The sequence below is a fragment of the Equus caballus genome, chromosome 31, assembly GCF_041296265.1.
Source record: "Equus caballus isolate H_3958 breed thoroughbred chromosome 31, TB-T2T, whole genome shotgun sequence".
In the NCBI taxonomy this organism is placed as follows: Eukaryota; Metazoa; Chordata; class Mammalia; order Perissodactyla; family Equidae; genus Equus; species Equus caballus.
In genome coordinates this window covers 3,500,759-3,526,673 of record NC_091714.1, presented here as the reverse complement: position 1 = coordinate 3,526,673, position 25,915 = coordinate 3,500,759, and the positions used below count along the sequence as shown (strand labels likewise).

Below are 25,915 nucleotides of genomic sequence, written 5' to 3'. Positions count from 1 at the left end.
AAAAAGAGTTCTACTCTTCCTTTTGAAAAGAACAGGACAAAATTCCATTCTGTCAATATCTGTCAAGCTCCTACCATGCGTCAGGTCCTGCAAGTTACCACAAGTAGTGGAGCAGGAAGGACAGTGTTAAGAAGCAGAGTGTCCAACAGGAGATACGGAACATCTTGCAAAACAACAACATATGGCAAAAGTCAATTTCAAAAGTGAATTGAACGATGAGTGAAGAGACTTGCTCTACCAGCCACAGGGATGGCACGCCTGGACGGCTGCATCTAGCATTTCTCTCTGCTCTTCTTCCGTCATCCTTACGCAATTTAGGAATACATTTGGATGCAGTGAAATAAGTTCCCAAACGACTCTGACAATTTCAGCAGATACAGTCACTGAATCTTTGATACTTAATCTAGTTGGCTTTTTCTATGCGCCCTCGTTTCATTTTTGGAACTGCTTCTTCAGCAGCTCAGCCCGCGACGCTGCAAAGACGTGACGGGAGAACGCACGTGGAGATCGATGCTATGGCATTCTAAATTGCCCCAAATCTTCATGCGTCACTGTCATCAGGAAAACCACTACCCGCTTCTCTGAGCAGAATTTTCAGCTCTCTCTCAGATCTGGAACATCGCCATCGGTCTGCAATGGCCTCTAACACACGAGACAAGTGGATGGCAGCTGTGCACCCTATAGGGACCTTGGGGTAATAATGTTCCCCCAAAGAAAGACACTTAAAGACACATTCTTACGATGCCACCAATTAAGTCACAGGAAGGCAAGGACATTTTTTGATTTGGGTTTGATCCCTTCTCAGAATGTGGAATCATAATGTATGGACCATTCTCCAGAACGTTTTTAAGAATGTTTCCATACTGACCCCTGTTGATTATCCAGATAAGGGAGCACAGGAGCATGCGAGCAGATGGGGAGAGGGCCAAGGCACATCGCTTTTTTGGGGGGGGGGCAGCTCCCCGATCTCTCCTTCTTCTAAACTCACGGGAACATCGGGTCTGGATCACTCATTTCAACGCTTGAAAGCACTTTGCCAGATTTTCCAAAGCGTTTCATTGCTTTCTCAATTCAACGTTCAGATCGCCTTTCGGTGTGAGGGTAAGGCTGTGTGTCTCTTGTCCTTTGTACGACTGCTCCCCCATGCTCTCTGGATAGCACTGAAATCATGATGGTTTGAACAAATTACCAATGACCAGAGATTGTATCTATTACTTCCAGCAAATTGCTCCCGCACACTGGTTTCTAGGCTCCCACTGCTTTGCAGGACTGACTTTGGAGATGACAGTGCATGTCACCGTTAGTGTGGTCCAGTACAGGGGGTAACCCTGAGGCTCCCAGCCTCAGCTGTCCCTGTAAGAGATGCTCCTCCAGTGACTCATTCCTCTGGGGTTTAGTGTTGCTTCTGTGTGAGGAACAGTCCTATGGCTGAACAAGCAGAGAGTGGTGGACGCGGAGAAGACTGGTCAAGGTCAGGGACCAGTTTGGGATCAGAAGCAGGCACTAGCTCAAAGGTCTAAGTGGCAGAGACTGCATTTCATTCATTTCTGCATCTCCAGCATCAGCAGTCACTGAATGCATGAAAGAATGAGAAACCCAGTGACAGGTGAATATGACCCCGGGGGGGCTGGAGTCCAGATTGACACCAGCTCTTTACTCTTCGGAGCAGAGACAGGAGGTGGAAAGCTGTTTAACAGGAGCTTCCTGCAGGAGGAAAACATGTAGCTTTGCCTGTCTTTCCCTTATAGACAGCAAAATGAAGATTACTCCTGCATAGGACATACAATTTTTATTAAGAGATGAAGAAGAAAATAAACGGGGCATTAGAACATATGGCATTTCCCTTTCTTGTCATTAGTTTTGCTTTTATAAAAAATTCATAACAAACAGCCCTGTGTGGACAAATATAATTTCTATTTGTGGATCTCTAGTGCCTAATGTTGGCTCTGAGCCATTCCCAGGGGACTTCTGAGTTTCTGAGTTAAGCTTTCCAGAATAATGCCTCTTCTTTCAAGAGTCCTGTCGTGTTAACACAGCACCCTTGGTAGACTGGGAGCCCTAAACTTCACTTCTTTTTTTTTTAAGCAAGATTAGCCCCGAGCTAACTACTACCAGTCCTCCTCTTTTTGCTGAGGAAGACTGGCCCTGAGCTAACATCCATGCCCATCTTCCTCCACTTTATATGTGGGATGCTCACCACAGCATGGCTTGCTAAGCGGTGCCATGTCTGCACCCGGGATCAGAAATGGCGAACCCTGGCCCGCCAAGAAGCAGAACATGCGAACTTAACCGCTGCACCACCGGCGCCGGCCCCTATAATTTCTATTTGTGGCTCTCTAGTGCCTAATGTTGGCTCTGAGCCATTCCCAGGGGACTTCTGAGTTAAGCTTTCCAGAATAATGCCTCTTCTTTCCAGGCTCCTGTTGTGTTAACACAGCACCCCTGGTCCACCGGGAACCCTGAACTTCACTTCTTTTTTTTTTTTTTAAGGAAGATTAGCCCTGAGCTAACATCTGCTGCCAATCCTCCTCTTTTTGCTGAGGAAGACTGGCCCTGAGCTAACATCCATGCCCATTTTCCTCTACTTTACATGTGGGACGCCTGCCACAGCATGCTTGACAAGCGGTGCCATGTCCCCACCCGGGATCCCAACTGGTGAACCTGGGGCCACCAAAGAGGAATGTGCGAACTTAACCATTGAGCCACCGGGCCGGCCCCCAAACTTCACTTCTAAGGTCAACGATGGCTCTGACCTGGCTGACCCAGCCAACACACAAGCAGTGCTTGAGTTGGTGAGTTAAGCAGTTGATGGAGGATACATATCCGAAGGCGTTACCACTGCTTTGTCCTTTGAATTCTCTTGCCCTTTTTTACCTTCTGCACTTTGCTTTTTTATCCCTCATGGAATAATAAATGAGAAGTTGTGAGAAGGACTGGGAAGGAAAAGGATGGAACGTGATGAAGATTATCATTCCAAACGGATTCTGCCAAACACCATTACTTCACTTGCTTTCCAAAGAATGGTTTTTGGTTCTTTGTTTATTTTTAAAGATTGGCACCCGAGCTAACAACTGTTGCCAATCTTTTTTTTTTCCTGCTTTTTCTCCCCAAATCCCCCCAGTACATAGTTATATATCTAGCTGTGGTCCTTCTAGTTGTGGCATGTGGGACGCTGCCTCAATGTGGCCTGATGAGCGGTGCCGTGTCGGCACCCAGGATCCGAACCAGCAAAACCCAGCGGAGTGCGCGAACTTAACCACTCGGCCGCAGGGCTGGCTCCCTAAAGAATGTTTTTTCAAAGCAAAATTGAAATTCAAAATTTGAAATTTGTATGGAATTTGAAAAAGCCTTTTCTCCTTTTATTTTTAAGCCCTCAGGTCTCGGAGGAGGACGTTTCCAAGGGTGGCTTTTGTTCAGTGGAGACTCTGAATGGACACCCGGAGCCTCAGAGCTATGGTTCCATAGAGCTCAGAAAGCATTTTCCCATCTCTGGTGTTTCCAGACACCTTGAGATGGAGGGATCCACAAAGAAATGAGCCCCTCAACAAGGGAGCGCGTCCACCAATGCCTGGCCAACGCGTCCTGGGCCTGTGTGTGAGGCACACCCCGATCGCCTTCAGTGTAGACCAAGAGGGCTCAGCAGACCGTGTGCTCACATAGGCTGAATTCGTTCTCAAGGAACAACACGAGGGCAGCATCTTTGAAGGTAGAAAAGGGAAACACCTTTGCTTGTCTCTATTTCCAGATCATGATTCTTAGGGAAAGAACGTGCCACTCTCCCTTTTTCCAACATTTCTAATTAACGGCAGGACATTCCCCTACCACAGAAACAGGTCCTGCTTCTCTCTTTAGTCACGGCTATTTACCCAGTGAGAGACTCAATTTTCATCTCCCTACTTCTAAAAATACCTTAGGAACCATATGAAATAGCCATTTTTAGAGGCCACAAAAGTTTGAACACTGGAAATTTCAAATGGTTCAAACTGAGATGTTTATGTACATACCTCATTATAAACACATGTTCCTTATCATATTAGCACGTGGAAGAGAAAAAAGGAAAAGAAAAAGATATTCTACCTTATAAGAACGCCAAAAGATAAATTTTGCAAACAATCAAATTTTCATGGTCTGTAAGAGATTTTCCAGAACATCATTAACGTACTATTAATCCTACATGAAATCAACAGGAGCCACAGTGCGTCTTGGCACGAGTCCTGTGAGGCATGGAGAGACGTGGTGAATGTCCACATCCCGTATAAAATAGTTACACTAAAGGCCAGGACCCATCTGCTTACCCTCTAGGAAAGGTCGGCTTCAAGGTTTCTCTCCGGCCCTTATGTTCTGGAAATCCTGTTATCAGAGTCTGTATTTTCCTGAAGTTACAGCAAGGATGTAAAGAAATGAGCAGTGCACTGGGATAACTCACGCACCATCACAACTGAAAAGATTTACTGACGTTCTGTTGTATACGGATGTGACCCTAAATGAAGAGCCAACTGTTTCTCATTTCCTGAGAATTAGCTTTTATTGTAACTTGAAGGTGAAAAAGAAAACTAAGAATTCTACGCACAGATACATCTGAGGCAAGTGCTAGATGCGATTCAGGTCGTATTTAAACCATAGAATAATTACATAGTTTATATTATCCCCATTTAAAAAAATAGATCAACAGATGGGGAAACTGAGGCTTGGAGAGGCAAAGTAACTGTGGAATTGATGTGGCGGAGAAGGGGAGGAGCCGGACTGCAAGTCCCGCCTTCCTGACTCCTGAGTGACAGTCACGGGGACCAGTCCTGAAGGGCTTATTTTCTCCTTTTCACTCTTTCTTGTTCTTTTCTTTTTTTTTTTCCTTTTTCAAAAATACCTGTTGAGTATGTGCTTCCAGAGATGCACTGGCTCACGTTCAACAAGCCTACTCTCCATGGGGATAAACTAAGAGCCGAGGGAAGCTGTAAGAAGAGGGAAAGCGTGGGTGGTATTTGCAAGGGTGCAGACAGTCCTCGCTTTGCACGGCTCCGCGGTAACGAAGTTCTAGCCGTGCAAAGTGAGGTCACGGTTCTGACATGCATTCCAGTCAACTCAGGACGCTGCAATGGGAGGACCGCCTGTCATTTTCATTCCACGAGCCACAGGGCCAGCTTCCTTTGTGTTCAGGAGGCATCTTGACCGTCTCTCTGGTCACCGGACACTCAAGGGCTGCCTCCTTGAGATGGGGGCTGGCCACAGGGCAATGGGACTCACCCAGAGGGAACCCAAGATCTAACTTACCTTTCCATAGGATCCTTGTCCTAAAACTTTCAACAGTTCAAACTGGGAAGGGTCGGCCTTTTCAAATCCTTCTTTCACATGATGGCTGATGTCAATTTCCTTCACAATGCCTTCCTCCTACAAGACAGCGTAACACACAATAAAAACACAAATCACGAGGTTCCTTTGAATTGATCACAGTCTCATCCTACATGGAAGTTCTGACTAGTTGGGTATTTTACAGATTTTTAGGATTGGAGTTTAAAAGTTGTGATGCCACTTAATTTTACTTAACTTGCCTATTTGTGCCAATTACCCCCTTTGCAGGCAAACGGCAAATTTGTTTCTTTTCTCCATGGATTTTTGTCATTTGTTCACACCAGCATCTCAAGGAAATCTAAAGGGACTGTCACTGAAATCTATGCTGCGTCTGGACAGGGATGAAAATGGAAACTGTGGAACAAAATGACCCTCTGAGAATGGCTGTTTTAATGTCTACACTGCCGTGCTCAGAAAGGTCAGAGAGTTTCCATATGTGGATGTAGTTTGTGAAATGAGGATTTTTTTCCTCCTCCTTCTTTTTCTTATACTATTTCTGATTTTTTTTTTGTTTTATTTTTTTTTGCCACAGCTAACACAAAGAATGTTTCATTGCCACTCTAGAGATTGTATTTCCAAAGAAGCATTTGGATAAAATTTTCTGCCAGTCCAGAAGCAAGATTTCCCAGCTGGTAAAAAAGCCAATGATCTTTAAATGAAAACGTTGGCCGAAATCACTACAAATGTTCATCAGAGAGCTTCCTGCCCCCAAAGATGCATTACTTCAGTTGTAGAGGGGCAGGCTATCCACCCAACGCCAGAAATTTGAAATAGAAAAACTGAAAAGGAGGTGTTTTTCCTGACGTCAGAGCCCAACCGTTCCTTGCATTTTTCTCTGTGCATCTCTGAGATTCCCTTCCCACTCCAGCCACCGATCTGACCCTTGGTCCCTTGCTAAAGTTTTGGCATTGGGCAGAGTAATGGAGAACATCAGAATGGGCTGGCTAAAAAGTTCATCCAAAAATAGCTACCAGTAACTGCAGGCATATTGTGTACCGGGCACTCAGGACTTTTCATACATTATTTCTTTTATTCCTTAAAAAACCCTAGGAAGCGGAGATTTCATTCTGACCAAGGTTACACAGCTAGAAAAGTGCCAGAGTTCAGTTTCCAGTGAAGGACTCCTTTAAAGCCACACACTTCCTCTCTCTATTTTAGTCGAAGAGCAAATATTTTGGAACGAAATCATAATAGCAATAATTTGCCTTACAGTGGGCTCTCGCTAAAATGGATGAAAAACTCAGTTTCCCCAGTTATACATTTTATTATTTTATCTCCATGGAACCAACATTGGACCCTCTGTAAGACCTCCCTGGGCACGTCAGTGGCCTCTGCAGTTATCTTTTGCTTTTTTATTCTGATGGTTAAAGGAAACACTTCAATATTTACATCTTCAAGAATTATTTGCCATTTTTGTAAAAGCAATGTTTTCTCTATTTGTGAAAACAAACAGCGAATACAGCCAAGATGGATTCCCTTTGGTCAGTTCATGAGGCTTATGTGAGCTCAGTTAAAAGACAAAGAATTATGTCATTGCTTTGTAATTACTTCTCGAATAAATAAGTAAGGATGCTGGGGGCAGAAGCCAACGAATGGGCTTGTATTTAGATCATAGTTATGGGCGGAGATCGCATTTGAAGACATTTCAGCTTTACACCAGGCTTTCTGGAACTGAGGGACCCTTTCAGCTCCAGGAGACTGTGCAGTATTTATAGGGAAATCTCTATTTGTAACAGGGAGAGAAAGAGGAAAATGGGAACCTCAGGGTTCACTGTGTCACCTGCATTTTCCAGAACTGCATTTGGCAGACTCTGATTTCCCACTTAGAAAACAAGGCCAAAAGCTGAAGTTCAAAAAAATTCCCCAAGTCCCCACAGAAACATAGATGCTATGCTTTTCTGCCATTGACTTAGCAATTGAAGCAAGAAATGGAAGCTTATTTGTCCCTTAAATAAGAAGAAAATGCCCCTTTCTTGTTAATGAAGCACCTTCCTGGCAATGGGCTGGTTACCATCCTCTACCTTCAGGACCGCACTGTGTGAGTCACCCAGAATCCCGAATTCACTCCTATAATAACTTCAATCATGCAGCTGTGTTAAGGCCACTCCCATGTTATGAGAAAGGTAATAGTTCACCAAATCACACTTTTCTGTGACGTCATTTTGGTAACATGAACACATTCAGGGTCACACTGCCCAATAGAAAGTAAAATTTGACAGCATCCCAAGATGCAGGGTGGGAGAGAGAATGCGGCATCAATGAAACGGCCAAGGAGGCAGGTGACAACGGGGGCGTGGACTCTGAATCTGAAGGTCTCATCCCTGAGCCCATTTGACGGCACCTGTGTGCATTTCTTGAGGATTTCCAGATCATGCCTATTCTTCAGCAGCTCTGTTAAGAGGGTAGACACCTGCCACTGTGGTAAATGAGGCCGATCCACCTGCCAGGGCACCAGTGGGCCCCTCTCCGCCTCTGTGGACCCATCATCACACAGGTTTGCCCAGCAGGCGGCCAGTTTTCCTACAGCGGGAGCCCGCAGCGTCCAGCATCCAGCATCTCACCCCTAGAACCTTAGGATCTGCTCTGCATCCATGGTCCCTGCACCTGTATGTCAATAGCTGAAGGTAGCTTCACACCTTTCTAAGAACATCCAGTCAGCATCCCAGGCTGCCTTCTCTTGCCCAGTCCACCCCACTCCCTTGCCAGGTCAGTATTTCACCTTCTTGAGTCATCACCTTAACATTTCAAATCAAAGGTGTGGACACAAATCTCTCCTAACATTTCAAGTTTCGTGTGGATTCTTGCTGTGGTGCAACTTTGGTGCAGCGAAGAGACAGGGTGATGTGTCCTACTGTGTGAGTCTCTCCAACTCACCAGCTTCTCTTTCTTATGGGAACGGCATTAAAATCCACAGAGTCCTACATAAAAAGACCCGCCCCATAAATGAGAAAAGGCATTTATTTCAAAATGAGGCATGGCTAATATTTTAATTCTAGTTGCTCAATAATCATGAAATGACCCAGAAAATAGGACTGTCCTGTCTGGAGACACTTAGAAGCAGATCTGCCTGGACAGGTTCCCCTCTTGCTTCCATCTGGGTGTTTTGTTTTTTTTTAGGAAGATTATCCCTGAGCTAACATCACAGAATCCCTCTGTTCTGAATCCTCTGCTTTTGACATCAGTAAAAGGCGAGTATTTATAAAAAGTAAACGCAAGGTAAAGGTTGTGAAATATTACCGATGAAGACGTAGAAAATAAAAACTGGGCAAGTGTCAGCTTTATCTCCAAAAAAGGGGAGAGATCATTCTAGAAATCGCCAATTCACATGTAGGATATATCAATTCCCAGGAAGGTTATAGAATAAGTGATGAAACAGGTGGTTTATCAAAATGTAGAAAAGAACAAAGAAATTTCCTAAACTCTGATTTGCTAGGAACAAGTGCTGCGAAGTGAACCTGGTCCAGTTCTGATGTGGGTCGTGCAGCAGCGACAGGTAACCCGTACTCTGGGTTTCAGAGCTCTGACAGTCCTGCAGAAGCTCAGGGCAGCAAGACGCTGACATCACCGTTTCACATCACAGCACCACCAGCTGGTCTTCTAGACACAGAAACATGATGGGTTTGCCCAGGAACAACATCCTGTTCCGGAGGCTCTCCACGTGGCCATGGTGCCCCTCTGCATCAGAACCACCTGAGAGTTTGCTAAAAATGCAGACTCCAGGCCCTGGATGAGGGCTGTTGAGTCTGGAATGTCTGGGAAGGACGGGGTCCCAGCTCAGAACACGGCTTCAGGTGGCGTCCCGTTCACACTCCCACTCCTTTCTCTCTCCTACTGGATGATTCCCAGCTTACAAACAGGCGGTCAATGCTCTTCTCAGTAAAAATGAAAACTTCTTTGCTCCCTTACCCCGTCACCAGCCACCACCGTGTCCCCTTCCTGACAACTCTCTGAAGGGATTTTCCATACTCACTCTTTTCAGTCCTTCTCTCCTTTCCTGAACCTACCGCTGTCCGGCTTTCACCATTTCACCAAAACTGCTCTTGTCGACTCATCAGACGCTTCCACGTTGCTAAATTCAGTGGTCAAATCTCAGTGCTCCTGGCCCTGGGGACGCGCCATCACTCCCTGTTCCTCACTTGGACTCCAGGACATTGTGCTACCGGTACCCCCACCTGCCCATTCCTCTGTCTCTTGCAGGTTCTGTCCTCATCTCCCAGCCTCCCAATGTCCCCTCACGCCTGGGCTCGGTCCCTGGCCTCTTGCCCCGTGTAATCACCCTCCTTGGGACCTCAGGCTTTATGTTAGCATCTCAACATTGATGACTCCCAAGTCTGGATCTGCAGCCGGACCGTTCCCCAGAACTCCAGTCCCAGAGGCTCATCACAGACAACTGTCCTGTGTGTGTGCACACGTGTGTGTGGGCGAGAGATCTGAAGGGGCCAGGGACAGGTGGATCTCCTTGAGGCCTCAGCTTTATGCAGGGGTGGGTAAGAGGTCTCCATGGGGCAAGTGCTAGAATTTGTCACCGGTCCCCCTGCCCTGTGAGGATATGACTTCACCAACCTCAGTTCACTTTGTCGACTGCCCTCAAGGAGGCAGTCAACTTCACCTGTCTTCTTCCTCTGGGTTCTTGCTCTAACACAGGTTTTGGTCTCTGATTATTTCCTGCTAACTTCTCAACTTATGAATGCCTTTAACTTTTTTTTTTTTTTTTTGAGGAAGATTAGCCCTGAGCTAACATCCACTGCCAATCCTCCTCTTTTTTTTGCTGAGAAAGACTGGTCCTGAGCTAACATTTATGTCCATCTTCCTCTACTTTATATGTGGGATGCCTGCCACAGCGTGGCTTGAAAAGTGGTATGTAGGTCCGCGCCTGGGATCTGAACCCATGAACCAAGCCTGGGCTGCTGAAGTGGAGCGCGTGAACTCAACCACTGCTCCACCAGGCCAGAGCCTGCATTTAACTATTTTTCAAAAGATATTTTAGGGCCAGCCCCAGTTCCCCAGGCACAGACCTACACCACTCATCTGTCAGTGGCCATGCTGTGGCAGCCGCTCACATACAAAAAGAGGAAGATTGGCAGCGGATGTTAGCTCAGGGTGAATCTTCCTCAGCAAAAAAAATTTAAAAAATAAATAACAAGATATTTTATCCAGTACTTTTAATTGTTTTTAGCACGAGGGCTCACCACACCTAGTCTACAGTGTTGCTAGGTTTTGGGTCTCTTGTTACCAGTAAAGCTTACTGCACCAATAAACATGCAGTGTACTACAAAGATCCTAGCGTGGGTGGTTTTTGCACATATTACGAATTTAAAGTGAGAATGGCTGGACAAATAAACCACAGACTCTAAGAACAGAAGGAACCTCCGCCTTTCAGACAGGCTGGCGGCTTCTTCAAGGGAGCCCAGGGAGCTGAGCCATAAACAGATCCCTACGTCCTGAGCCTGGATCCACCCTCCACACAGCCCCACTTCCCTCCTGACCGGGCCTCAGGCAGTTTTTGAGAAGCAGTGGCTGGTGAATTCTGGCGTCTTTTCTGCTCTTTAAATCGCCCTTTACGCATCTCAGCAAATGTGTCTGCTTTCGCTGGTGTGAGCAAACGCAAAGTAAAATTATAGGACCAGCTGCATTTGTCCAATCAATTTCCCAGGAAACTACTTCTATAAAAACTTTCCTCTCCATCTCTAAAGGGCTAAATATAAGCCGAGCCATTTAGGACAGTGGCATCACTCCCAACGAGAGTGGAAATCAAGCTGGTTCGAGGGGCACTAGCTGGAATCTAGCCAAAACGAGGATGGCTTTATCAAAGAAGAATAAATCCTCCATGAAGTCACAGGAGTGAGGGAAGCAGGAAGGATAAAGGATGGGGGAGGAAAAGGAAAATGTTGGATGAAATGTCGAGATGGGAGGTGGGAGGTCTGAAATTTCAGGAGCATGATACGCTACACCTGACTCGGGGGGAGGAGCCCTGCTTGGCTCTCGAGATCTGTTTCTGACCCCTGGTAATTTTCAGCGCTTGACCTACAGATATTTTTGACAAGATGCTCAACTGGATGCAGCAGAATTCCCGGAGGACGGAAGTGTGGATAACATGCAGGGCACTCTTTTCTCATCCATCCTGGAATACTCTTTTCCTTTTTCTTGAGAAAGAAAGCAGCGATTCAGCATACAGAGACGTCACCAAAGTAACTCACACCCAGTGGCAATCAGCAAGGAGTGGCCTTTAAATGGAAGCTCCACCCCTTCACTGGTTCTGTCTTTTTCACCCCATTGTGCTTTGTCCGATTTAATTATTTTCCCTTCCATCCTTCTGAAAGCCTGTGGATCTGCTGGTATTTTTACAAATCACGGTCTATGCAAATCGGACTCCCTGAAGGCTGTGATTATAAATGGTGACTGACAGATGGAGCAGCATCTTTGCAGGGGCCTCCTTCACCCAGAAAAGACTTGCAAAGAGTGGAGGATGCAGGCGTCCCACAAACACATGGGTTGCAGGCTCCCGACTCCTAATAACTCATCATCCTTCAGGGTGGGTTAATTCTAGTAAGTTCCATCAAACCTGAGCTCCCCGAGAAAGCACCAGTGAAATACTAGCTGTGAAGTGACAACGACGGGCGCGAGATTCTGGTATCGATGTGGTATTGAAGGCATCGGCTCTAAATATGGCCTGTTGACCATTTCCATCTCATCTCCAAAGCGACCTTCGAGGATGTGCTTTATGAGGAGTCATTTCTAACCCGAGGGGATGAGAAAGTCGTTATCTATCTACCGATGTGAATTTGTTAAGATGCACAGAAGAATGTCTAAAGAACCTCAAAACTGAGAGTGGATGGAAAATGCACACTGTTAGGTCCAGCCACAGAGGAGTTTCCTTATGGAACGAACAGCTCTGTATGGGACAATCTCTGTTCCAGGGTAGTGGGACGTGTGCCTAATGGGGGCTAAATAAATCTTTATCTTTAGCAGACTTTAAAATAGCGCCGGGTAAAAACCTGCAGAGTGTGATATAATAGTACGAGGCTGCACACCTGCTGTGCATGAACAGGCAGTGACCACACTTTTCTCTGTCCCCTCCTCACACTTGGAACATTTTCACTCTGGCTTTGAGATGTGTGTATGAAAGAGAGGATACACCAAGAGGTGGGAGAAAACGAACAATGCAGGCTTTAAAACCCCAAACGAAAAACCCGCATTATGATAAAGCTCAAGATCAGTATCATTAGAGAAATTACAATCACATCCCAGTGAGGTCTCCTGGGACTGGCTTCACGTTTTTTCCAGAAAAGGGAAAACTGCATTTGTCTGAGTATCATCTTCTCTGAGACTTATTTATGTTTCTGACTTGATATTCCAGTATTGTTTCAAAATCAACATTTTAGCAAATATTTGATAAATGCCTCTACCAGAATAAGTTGTCCCCAACTGTGATGTTTCTGATAGAGCAGAATTAGGAAATGCTGATGTGCTGAGCCAACTGTACTGATAGCCAGACGTCAATTCTCGTGGTTGCACATGGCCAGCTCTTGTTCCCTCTCTGATAAAAGTTAACAGACTCTCGGCAGGACTAATAACCAGAGCAGAAGACAAATCTGTGAATGTCATTATGGAGGTGTTACTGATTTTTCTCATCAAAAGAGAAGCTGAGGTATGCAACCAAAGTTCTCCAGAACCATCAAGAGGAATGACTTTACATTCGAGGCTAGTGGGCAGGTCGCAGGTTCGAATCTTCAAAAGGGCAAAGAATGTTCTTGAAGATAATGTGCATATTCAAAGTCAACATGGATTGTTTGTATTTTTCTGCTATACTGGGAAGACCATCGCTGTAAATTTGTCCTTGGGGACATTTAAGCCAAAGAGACAAACTGTAATGAAAGTACAGATTCTCCCGCATTCACAGGCAAGAAGACCTAAAAAGTGACTCAAGGGTGAATATCAAAGTATTGGGCAAAACCTATGGGCTGTATTCATCCAATCAATCAGGAGCCCATTAGAAGACACCTGTCTCACGGACGACAGATGGGTGCAATGCCCGCTCCTATCTAGAGAGCAGAGAAAGGAGTGTGCACAGGGACACGGGCTGAGCGTGTCTCAGCAACATCTCCACAGAGAAAGGCCATAAGGTTCTACAAAGTAAAAGTGGCTTAAGTAACAGATTTTTTTTAATCACCCCACAAATACACAGCAATAACTATTGAAACTGATTGCTATGATTTGGGAAAATCATATGTTTTATGAATTCTACATTCATAGCTCTTGCTCTGAAAGTAGGGATGGAAAGTGCCTTTCCCAGAAGTGGTACTGGGCACGCCACTCAAACAGAAGGCATATGTTTGCGATTTGCATGAGGGCAGGAAAAGCAGAATCTGTAGGGTGCAGATAAGGAATGAATTATCCAAACTGATAACATCTTGGTAAATGGGAATAATTTGCAAAAGGATCATAAGAGACCACTGGGGTGAGCAGAATGATGGCAGCATCATTTAACATAGGGGCAAGTGTGCAGGAGGAGGTCATATTTTTGGGAAACCAATAATTGTGCCCTATAAAGAATTTTATATTATAATAGAGAGTAATCAGCCATAAGACAGGAAAAGATCTAACAGAGCCACTGAGTCCATGTTTAGAAAAATAAACGCCGCTATGAATTGAAAAGCACCCTGTCTTACTGGGTAGACTCCTGGGCACTGAGCGGAACAGATGCTTTTACTCCATCCATAAATTCCATGGTCTAGCAAGAGCCAAAACATGTTCATACCATCTGACCCGGGGATCGCACGCCTCAGGCTTTATAAAAAAAAATTAAATACGGGAAGCAGTTTGTTACAATGTTTTTTATAAGAGGGAAGAAATGAGAAACAATGGAAATGGCCAGCAAACACGGAAAAACTAAGTAAATGACACATCCACTAAATGAAATTTTACACAGGCATTAAAAATGACTGCACCATTTACAATTGCTCCCAGAATAATGAAATACGTAGGGAAAAACAAACAAAACACATATAGTATCTGTGTGCTGAAAATTACAGAACACTACTTAAAGAAATCAAAGGAGAGCTAAATGGAGAGACGTGTTTATAGATTGGAAGACTCAAGATAGCAGAGTTTAATTCTCCAAAAATTGATCTACAGGTGTAACACAATTCCTGTTCAAATCTGATCAGGCTTTCTGTAGATATAGACAAGCTTACTCTAAAATTTATATGGAAATGCAAAAGACCTAGAATAGCTAAAAACAAATTTGAAAAAGAATAACAAAATGGGAGGAGTCACTCTACCGATGTTAAGGCTTACGGGGTAGCTACAGTAATCAAGACAGTGTGGTTCTGGTGGAAGGACAGGCACCTGGACCAATGGAACAGAGCAAAGAGCCCTGGAAGGGACTCATTCAAATGTACCAATGGATCTCCAATAAGGAGGAAAAAGGAATTCAACGGAGGAGAGTCTTTTCAACAAATGGTACCAGAGCATTGGACCTCCAAAGGCAAGAAAAGAAAGACATTTAACCTAAATTCCATACGTTATAGAACAATGAACCGAAAATGGATCACAGACTTAAAAGTAAAACATAAAAATTTTATGAGAAAAGCTTCAGGATGCAGGGCTAGGGGAAAAATTCTTAGACATGACCCCAAAAGCATGGTCCATAAAAGGAAAAATTGATAAACTGAATTTAATCAAAATTTAAAACTTTTGCCCCTGCAAAGACTCTGCTAAGATGAAAAGAAAAGCTATAGAGTGGGAAAAAATATCTGCAAATCACTTATCCTACAAAGGTCTTGTACCTATAACATATAAAGAATTCTCAAAACTCAACAGTAAAATAAATAATCCAACGAGAAAGCAAGCAAAAGAAACAGTCATTTCACAAAAGAATACATATAGATGGTAAATAAGCACATGAAAATAGATTCACTGCCATTATCCAGTAGAGAAATGCAAAACCACAGTAAGATATCATTACATGCCTATCAATGACTAAAATAAAAAAATAGAATAGTGATAACATCAAATGCTGGCAAAGACGCAGAGAAACTGGATCTCTCATACATTGTAGGTGGGAATGGAATATGGTACAACCACTGGAAAACAGCCGGGTAGTTTCTTATAAAATGAAACATGCATTTACCATATAATCCAGCATTTGGATTCTTGGGCACTTATCCCAGATAAATGAAGACTCCAGCCACAGAAAAACTTATACATGATAGTTCACAGTGGCTTTATTCATAATACCCAAACTGGAAACAACCCAGACATCCTCCACCGGGTGAGTGGTTAAGCAAACTGAGATCACCATCCCACAGCAATAAAAAGAAACAAACTCTTGCTACACACAACTTGGGTGAATCTCCAGAGAATTATGCTGAGTAAAAAAAGCCAACCTCAGAAGATTGTATTTATATGATTCCATTTGTATAACATTCTTGAAATGACAAAATTATAGAGAAAAAGAACAGATTAGTGGTTGCCAGAGTAAGGGATGGTTTGTGTGTGTGTCCATAAAAACATAGCAGGAAGAGGGCCAGCCCTGGGGCTAAGTGGTTAGGGTTCTGTGCGCTCAGCTTCGGCAGCCCGGGTTCACGGGTTTGGATCCTGGGCACAGATCTACCCTACTCATCAGCCATGCTGTGGAGGCATCCCACATACAAAATAGAGGAAGAATGGTACAGATGTTAGCTCAGGGCGAATCTTCCTCAAGCAAAAAAAGAGGAAGGTTGGCAATGGATGTTAGCTCAGAGTGAATCTTCCTCACAAAAAAACCAAAAAAAAAGTAGCAGGAGGGATCTTTGTGGAGATGGGACAATTCTGTGTTTTGATTGTGGTGGTGGTTACACGAACCTACGCGTGAGATGAACTCGCAAAGATTCCCCCACATACACACTCACAAATGAGTTCATGTAAAACTGGCGAAATCTGAATGAGGTCTGTTGATTATATCAAATGTCAAATTCCTAGTTTTAATATTGTAGTATAGTTATGCAAGCTAGTACCCATGGGGGAAAGTGGGTGAAGGGCAGATAGGAGCTCTGTATAGGTATTTCCAAAAAAAAAAAAAAAAATTAAGTGATTTTGAAGTCTATTTGTCAACATTGAAAGAGGCTTCTTATAAGATGTTAAATTTAAAAAGGCAGCAAATAAATTTTATGTAATGATGATTACCATGACATTTAAAAGATTTGTAGGAAAAATATTCATGGGAAATATATCGAGATATTAACAGTGATAGTAAAAGAGGATTATAAATGATAATTTTCCTTCCTCTGTTTTCTAAATTTTTCATATAGAAATGTAAAAATGATCAAGAAGACCCGGGCTTCTATATAAGGAAACTTAATACAATAAAGTCACCTCACTAACTGTCTATGTGGGATTCCTATGTTTACCCATTGCTGTCACATCCAGCTACACTGAAATATAATGGAAAGTTTAGGCAAAATTAATTGCAAGTTCTGAAAAGCAAATAAGATCAAATAACTTGCTGGAAGAAAACAAAAAGATGGAGGCCAACACTAAATAACTTGGATACCATTTCTGGATGCGAAGAATAAACCTACTCTTTGGTGAAAAAGAAAGCCGCAATATTTTTAAAGATATTAAAATTTTTATACTCAACATGCAAGATTCATCTTGTAGATTAACACAGAATTTCCAATCAAGGTACAGATGGTCAGTACAAAGACGTGCAATATGGCGACCAACACAAACTTTGCGGCCTGGCAGGTGGCCAGTCAGTTTATAGATTTTTTTTCCTGGGGGGTGGGGTGTTTGGGGCTGGGTGGTATAAATTTACAGGAAACTGGCAAACAAAAAAATGGCTTAAAAGTGAAATTAGAGATGACAGCTATAGTGAATTAGACAACCAAGTTGAGTGTTTTAAATTTCTTTCTCTTAAATAGTTTTGTAGATATAAATATGAAGGGTTTATATTTTTTTCTTGAATAGTCATGAGTAGTAATCTAAGGAAAATCAATTGTAGTCACGTTTGTGATGTGTGTGTGTTGCATTAATATATAATTCCTTAATCTTTAAGTTCACATGCAGTGTTCCCCTATACAAGGCCAATGTATATGCTATCTTTCCCATCCCAATGATTCTAACAAAGAGAATCCAGACAGAAAACAATCGCAAACTTCAGAATTAAGTTTAAATAATATCAGTGGTAATGTGCAGACAATTTTTTACCAGTTTCCAAAATTGTAGAAAAGATGAAACTTTTGGACAAAAAGCTCATTCCAGGAAGTTAGCTGAATAACTGTCCCTTTCGTGTTTTTTCTAAACCAACTTAAAGGATTATGAAACACTCCACTAAAAAAAAATCAGATACGGCTTAAAGTTTTCAAGTGCCCCAGCCAGCCCACCCATATCCCATTGCCCTCCACCCTTGAGCCTGCAGAACTGTCAGAAGTGGGAGAACTCTCGAAAAATGATCAACTCAAACGGAACTAAGCTAACCGTTGAAATCTACACAGACGTCAGTTTCGGCAAGTTTGAGCTCCAGACCATAGACTTCCAAGCAGTCATGAGCACAGATGACGGATTTCAAGCAAGATGACAAACTGAATTGGTTTACACAGCAGAGCGTCCTTTTTGACTGTCTCTTATAATGCAGCTCATTGCAGCATTGCCATTGTTCACAAAACACCAAAAACTGAGACTCTAGAGATCCACTGTAGAGCCCACTGAGGAATCCGGACAATTAAAATTTTACTCCACAATCGATGGATTTCATCTGCCTAAAGCTCCTTGTTAACCAACAACCTGCCATGCTGGTTTGAAAGAAGCAGCGGACTTGGCAAAAGCTTCCGGGAAAAATTAGAGGTCATGTGCAAGGTAAATACAGTGTCAATTCCATTATCAGTTGAATCCCCATCAGCCTGGCCCCTTGGTGCGAATACCTGTTTTGTTTGTGGTTGTACTCTCCTACCTTGCAAAGCGCCTGACACACAGTATTTACTCAATAAGTGTTTGTGCAGGAATCATGGAATACCTTGTGGGTGGTTTAAGAAGGCGTATTAAACGTCCCCATGTGTGGCATTCCATGGGATGCTCTCTCTGCTCAAGGCATCAGGCTGCAGAACCACACGTGCACCGTGACCACGCCAACACGATGCGAGCTGATGCTATTTACGGTGTGAGATACAAGCTTGGGAACATTTCACACTCTGAGTCATTATTTGCATTATATATATATATATATATTTTTTTTTTTTTGAGGAAGATTAGCCCTGAGCTAACGTCTGACACCAATCTTCCTCTTTTTTCTGAGGAAGACTGGCTCTGAGCTAACATCCATGCCCATCTTCCTCTACTTTATATGTGGGACGCCTACCACAGCACGGCTTGACAAGTGGTGCCATGTCTGCACCCAGGATTCGAACTGGCGAACCCCGGGCCACCGAAGCGGAACGTGCGCACTTAACCGCTGTGCCACTGGGATGGCCCCGCATTATATATAGTTCTAAATTTAAAGAAATCAAATTACAAAAGTTTTTAAAAGTCTATCCTAACTTGGGGGTTTTGCTAAAAGGCTTCAGCCACGTTCAACAATTTCAAGTATCTTATGGGCCATCGAGATTGTGCACTTTGTCCGTAACAGACTTAAGTGATGGTGGGGAAAATCCTACAACTTTTCTGAAGCTCTGGTAGTCATATGCCAAAAAGTTAACTATTTATACTAGAACAAATGATTTGAAAACTGGGTTAGAAAATGTCGTCAGTCAAGGATATTCTGAATTGATGAGGAGAAGTCCTATTGCTTCCTATGCACAGAGAAGACCAGTTCTTTCGGCGGTATATCAGTGATGGACGCAGGACTACTCATCATCCCTGAACTTGGGATGCAGGCTGGGGTCCTGGCCACAGCTGCAGGCACTCAACGGCTCTCTCCGTTAATTTTGCAGTCAAGATTTGATATGCAAACTTCCAGGCTATATCAGCAGTTTAAAATCAGAATAGTTCCCTAATCATTAGCATATGAGCACACTAATATAACATTGCTGAATTTAAAATTCTCACAGTAGGCTGAACTCACAAGCTGTAGGTATCAAGTAGGTCACTTACTCATGTTTATTCAAACTCTTTTTTTTTTTGGTTAAAATCGTGGCTACAAGACAACAGAAGGAATAGGACTTGCTTAAATGGAACAGCAACCACTGGTGGTGTCTATGAGTAGCAAGCATCCTGGGCAGAGCAGGAAGGACCCTCGGGGACACTCAGCTAGCCAGCCCTCCCTCCCAGTGCACAGTACCCCCTCCCCACCCACTCTGCTGTGGCCCGCCCTGACTCAGCCGTTACATTATCACACGTCTGGTTCATGCCACTATTGATGACACTATTACTGAGCCAAACACAGGGTACCGTTTTAAGTGGACTTGGCTGATTTCTGCGGCAATTATAAAAAGAAGACCAGTCTACTGTCATCTGTTTTGGAATGTTTCCAAATGGCTCTTCTCTCTGAAAATGACAGCTTTGGAACATTCGTGCAAATCCCATTGAGATTTACATGGGGTTCTTGGATCTTGCCCAGAACTGAGCCCCACTGAAAAATACACATGGGCAGGTCGGAGTCTGCTCACGGGAACAAGTGTCCACGTCTCAGAAGGAGCTCTCACCACAGGCTGCCGGGAAGCAGTGGCTGAAATTGTACCAAATCCTGTGTGTGTGCGTGTGTGCGTATATGTGTGAGTGGGTGTGTAAGGGGAGTGGATGGAATGATCTGTGTCCTTGGAGTTGCCATCATTGAAGCAGCTGATGCATTTCCTAAGTTCAGTCCTCAGCTACTTTTTCCCACAGACTGAAATATTTTTCTTCTTACCCCTCAAACTTTTCAAATAATAGTTACCAGGAAATTACTACTGCCCCTTTTCCATAAGTAAGAGCTCTTAAGATTTTCACTAGTTCCCGCAAATTTTAACTTCTGCTTCACGTCTCATGACCACGGTATTCCCCGATCACTGGGCCAGCTTTCTAAAGCTGCATATGATACAAAGCTTCACCTGCCTTTTTCTTTTGTGAAAATTGCATGCAAAGAATGATCAACTGGACTAGGAGCTGCCGACTGAATAAAAACCCCACAGGAGTTTCTGTTCCACTGCCATTGCTCTTCTCGGCTCTGGGTGTGCATCCTGTGCGGGGGAGCGGAGAGATGGTCAAGAACAACAACTGAGTAAAGCCAACTTATGATAGAATTCTCTTTTTTTGTAAGTTGGCTTTACTCCAGATGGGAGATCACCCTTGTTTTCTTAAAAACAACAACTGTTTCAGGCAGCATGTTGGTTTGCTTGCTTGATCTCCCTGGGGGGCTTTGGGGAGACGAAGAAGGAAAAAAGAAGATTGGCAACAGATGTTAGCCCCCCAGTACATAGTTGTATATTCTAGTCGTGAGTGCCTCTGGTTGTGCTATGTGGGACGCCTCCTCAGCATGGCCTGATGAGTGGTGCCATGTCGGCGCCCAGGATCCGAACCGGTGAAACCCTGGACCACTGAAGCAGAGCGTGTGAACTTAACCACTCGGCCACGGGACCGGCCCCCTATGATGGAATTCTGACGGACCACTGAGGAGATGCTCTGACTCTACAAATCCACCAGCAACTTTACTGCGTCTTAAAAATACACAAACTTCCCGTATACTCAGGACCCACCAAATGAAAAGCAGTTGTGAGTTTCACAAAGATAAATTGGTACTTTAGAAAACCTGATTTTGAAATGAGTTTAGGGATTTACGGCTCCCGGAAGTTTTTCCTGTGTAGCTAGAATACTGTTCCACGGACGGCAGAAAACATCCATTCAACAAACACCATGTAAAAATTATCGATTTCTCTATCAATTTGGACTCAAATATACTAAAATAGCTTGAACCAGGAACATTCAGCTTGAGCAGAATTGTTTTCCTCACAGGTACCCAGTGGGTCTTACAACGGGAAAAGGGCATCTTCTCCAATCTTAGTCATTTATGCATCTCTTTATAAAATATTCCCCCTCAGCGCCTTTAATATCTGAGATTTCTTTATTCTGATAGAGGACAAAGGCATCATGGAGCGAGAGCATCCTTTTCAAAGAAAAGAGAGAGATTGAGGAATGCTGGCCTCCAGATAGGGACCACTAAGAGTGAAGGTGATGGGAGAAGTCCTAGGACATTGCTGTGGACTGGATGCTTGTGTCCCCCAAAACTCACATGTTGAACCACTAACCCCCAAGGTGATGGCATTAGGAGGTGGGGCCATGGGAGGTGACAGGACTGTGGAGCCCTCATGAATGGGATTAGTGCCCTTATAAAAGGGCCTCAGAGAGCTCCCTCATCCCTTCTACCATGCAAGGACAAGGTGAGAAGACGGCCGTCGATGAACCAGGAAGTGGACCCCACCAGACACTGCCTCTGCCGGTACCTTGATCTTGGGCTTCCAGCCTCCAGAACTGTGAGAAGTAAATGTCTGTTGCTTACAAGCCACCCAGTCCCTGGTATTTTTGTTACAGCAGCACTAAGGGACTAAGACAGACACGAGAGTTGGTAGATGGGGCTCTGGAGGGTCCAACCGTGTGGGGACAGTGAGAGCAGGGACTAAGATAGAAGGGCTGTGTGTGGAAATCTTGAAAAAGAAGGCGATTTCTGCTTCTCTTTCTCCTGTAATCCAGGAATGATTAATATATTCTCCATCCAGGGCTTGCTTCTGGGGATTCAGGGAACAGCCTGTTGCTGGGCCATCCTTGTCCTTCTCTCAAGTTCTAGGTCAACAGGAAATCAGAGGGGCTCTCCTCTCCAGCTCCTAAGTGCCTGTCACTGCCCTGGCTTCATCTGAACAGCTGTCTAGGGACTCAGATTGGAGGCACAATCCTACTCACTAGGTGCTGAATTCATCTATCCTGGCTCCTCAGCGTCATAGATTCCTGACTCTTGATGCCACTGCTATTGCATTTTCACTTTTCTTGTCTTGTGAGTCCTTGACTTTCCTCTTACTACTTGGCATTACAGGAAAAGCCATTCCTACAGTCATGAAAAATACCTAACCATGTTCACCTCCACCTCTGAGTGAATCCGTCTTTTCAACAAGCTAACCTTCATCTCGGAAGAAAGTGACGTTCCACAGGGAGCTGTGGCTGAAGGTCACTTGTCTATTGAGAGGCCAGCAGAACCCATCACTGGCCCACAGGAGTGAGGACTGACAGGTTTGTTCTGGAACAGACTCATGGGTGGAGAGGCGGGCACCCAAATGGACACATAAACGACACCTTCCTTTATAACCAGAATAACAAAATTCAAGAGAGGATCTGAAGTTACTGTTTTCGTGTGGAATGGAACACTTCTGCATCCAGCTGTCTGAACTGAGCATCGTTATTCTAGGCAGGGGATCTACAGTCTTCTGAGAAGTTCCACCAGAAACCAAACCAAACCAAACCAAAACACGTGTCATGGCCACTCTTGGTAAAAGCACACAGCTCTAATAGACATTCTCTACTCTTTCACCAAGGCCGACTCAGGAGCCTGCTGGAGGCTCAGGGTGACCAGTGTGAACTCGGTGTATAATTCCAGTCCTGCGTCCTAGCCACTCCATGTGTTCCCAGTTAGGCAAATACCAAGAAGCTTATAAGCCAATACCCAGATCGCCTGGTGCATTAACCAGCGCCTACGAATTACATCCTTTCTCACCCTATGCATTCTTTTTCAGTTGCCCAGAGGCGCTGATCACGCCAAACAGAAGAGTCCAGAGCGAGTGGGCCATGCAGTCCACGCTTGGGCAGTGGGCAGGGCGGCTCCTTCCCTTCCACACACATCTGGAGCCTGAGCGTGCGAGGGCACACTTCTGCGAGTGCACAGTTCAGGTGCAGAGGGCTCTCTCCAGGTTTGGCCTGCAGAGACGAATTCCTGAAAGCTCTCTGACTGACACAGACAGAGTGCTGGTGGCCACGCCCCCATAGACTTTCAATGGTCAGGCAGCTTGGGTCTCTCTGGAACTGGATGGTCCTCACACCGAACCACGGCCCCTAATACCTGGTCACGACTCATTCAAATCAACTTGAAGATTTGTTTATAGAGGTTGGGGAGAAAAGCATGGACTGAGTTATGCCAATATCTCCTCTACCCAGCATCCTCTTTGAGTAATACAATCGCACCTGAGAGTTTTTCTGTCACCCAAGTTGAATGGGAAAAAAAATCCGCTTTGGGGTTTGTGTATCTGTGTTAGCAAAGAAAAAAAAAAGTGTTGTTAATAAAGATCTAACACCATCTACTAAAGCAACTAGGGCTTTCTATGTGTAAGGAAAATAATAGAGATAAATTATACGCATGTCAAGTTACTCCCAGGCAAATATCAAGAGATCAGAATAAAGCTTGACATCATTCCAGTCTCCAATTTATATACAAGGTTCCTCCCCTCTGAGCCCTCTCTTCTCTAACATTTCCTATTTCACCTGTAGAATGTTTTACCCCCAATTCACTAACCAAGCAGAAAACCCAGTCCAAGCCTGGACCACAGATGGGCACCCATGAGAACACCCAAGACGGGATGGAGCACAGGGACGAAGGGTGTGAGACTCACGGTGTCTCAGGTAGTCTCCAGACGGGATGGAGGCCATGCTTGGGTGTTTAAACATGTTGTGGGACATTGCTGCCATTCCCCCCCATCCTGTTAAAGGAAAATGTTATCTAAGAGAATGGGATACCCCATGAGAAAGTGGGTGAGCCCGAGAGGCCCAGAGAAGCTGGCACAGTAGAGAAATTTAAAGTCCTGCAAGAGGGAAGCTCAAGAAAGACGGAATGTTGGCCATGCGCATGCCCCCAAGACAGACCCTGCGTGTCAACGCACCACTGGTGAGTTCATGGATGTGTGAACTAAAGAGACATCGGGTGTTTCAAGTGCTTTGCGTGAGGCAGAAATCCTTAGGCAATTATCCTATTGGAGTGTCAGCCAGTTTAGTGATATTTGGGGAAAAGGATTGTGGTTTTGAGTTGTTTGAGCTGGGAACATATAATTTTTGCCATTGAAAATAAAGGAATATAGGCTCTTGATATTCAAAAACTTATCCCCCATCTCTTCATGAAGGGTTAGATTTGGGTAAAGACGGAGGCCTTGGGAATGAGTGCTACGATCTCATGGTGCAGTGGGGCAGGGAGTGTAGGGGTTCAGTTGAGGAAAAAGTTTTGTATTTTCTTTCTCAACACGCGGGGTTGGAGGCACACAACTTAGGAGAAAACACACGGGCAGGTGTATATGACAGATGAATTTTACTGGCACTGCCTCATTTTCCAAATGTGTATCCGTTAGCCAAGCATGCAACAGAGTTACTGAGACGGAGATTAATGCTCAGTTCGGACCACCGACACTTTCACACCCATCGTCATATTCGCATGATTTGAACGCACGAGGACGCTGACATGTTGTGACCACACACTCCTACCCTAGATATCCGGGGGAAGGGTCACTACAGATTGCCTGATTCCTGGGATTTCAGCACATATTTCAATGCGCTTAAACGAAATAACAGATTTTTATTTTAGAGAAAAACTAGTCTTAGCATTTCTTTTAAGGTCTTTACAAGTACTGTACAGCATGATAAATAACAACCAAACACAAAGAAGGAAGATGAAAAGATACTTTAAGACCTCATCATTCCATGGAGAGAGGTACCATTGTCTTCCGGGAAGAAGTAAATACTCTGAGACACTGTGTCAGAAGGTGGCACAAGGACCCACCACGACTTACATGCATGTCCCTTGAAACATGTGACCAGGATTCAGACGGGGCCCAGGGCCTTGATACTCCCAAGGGACATTTGTTGGGGGAAAAAAATCACAAACGCACGTGCACGGTGGCAGGGGAGCAGTAGCAGAAGTAAACGAGAATGGAGCAGTCACCAACATCCAGGGTGCCCAGTGTGGCCTGCCCGGTGCCGTGGGGGGATGGGCTCACGGGTCCCCCACCCACCCACCCTGGGAACGGGAAGACCAGCCTCCAGGCCCCAAGTCTGCACCACTCTTACAACTGTCTTATTTCATTTGTTTTTCTCCTTCCCTGACCTTCGCCAAGCATACGCCCAAAGAAATGCCATCAAGGTCATTCACTCCCATGCAGGGGGTCTGTTCTCTGGTCCTTGGGGGCATTTCTTAGCCCAACATGGTGTTTTTCCCCCAGGAAACTGCCCTTTCATCAGCGTACGCATCCGTGATTCATGCCCCCACTATGACCCTGAGGGAGACATCAATCAGAGAAGTGGTTCATCTTGTTGACCATTTTAAAAGAAACCCAGTACTGTTGTTTTCAGTGGCAGTAATCATAATGTAAGTGGATTTTCCTCCAAGCTGAAGGTGTGCACACAAGTGCATATACGTGCACACAAGTATATACACGTGCACACACACTCTCTCATTCAGGAGATCCTGGGAAGCAATCAGACACGAGGTGGATGCTTACCCCAGCCTGAAAACATTTTCATCTTCACCCGTTCTCAAGACATTCGCCCCTGCCTCAGAGAACGAAGACCTTCTGACACTCAAGGTCTCCCCCCACCCTCCCCTTCATCGGTCTTCAACCCTGCCCACTTTCCCCGGCTCTTCCCACCTGCAAACAGG

General features: G+C 44.6%; 1 protein-coding gene across 9 annotated transcripts in view; it reads right to left on the bottom strand.

The window, feature by feature from the left end:
- The window catches only part of RPS6KA2 (ribosomal protein S6 kinase A2), a 367,321-nt gene that overhangs the window by 96,915 nt on the left and 244,491 nt on the right, over positions 1-25,915 (bottom strand). For all 9 annotated transcript variants that reach the window (XR_011434455.1, XR_011434456.1, XM_023633075.2 and 6 more), the window contains one exon: positions 5,269-5,385. Coding sequence is in view for 5 of the 9 variants with exons in the window: in XM_023633075.2 (XP_023488843.1) it covers positions 5,269-5,385 (117 nt within the window). In the remaining 4 variants the exon portion in view is untranslated. The remainder of the gene's footprint in view (positions 1-5,268; positions 5,386-25,915) is intronic.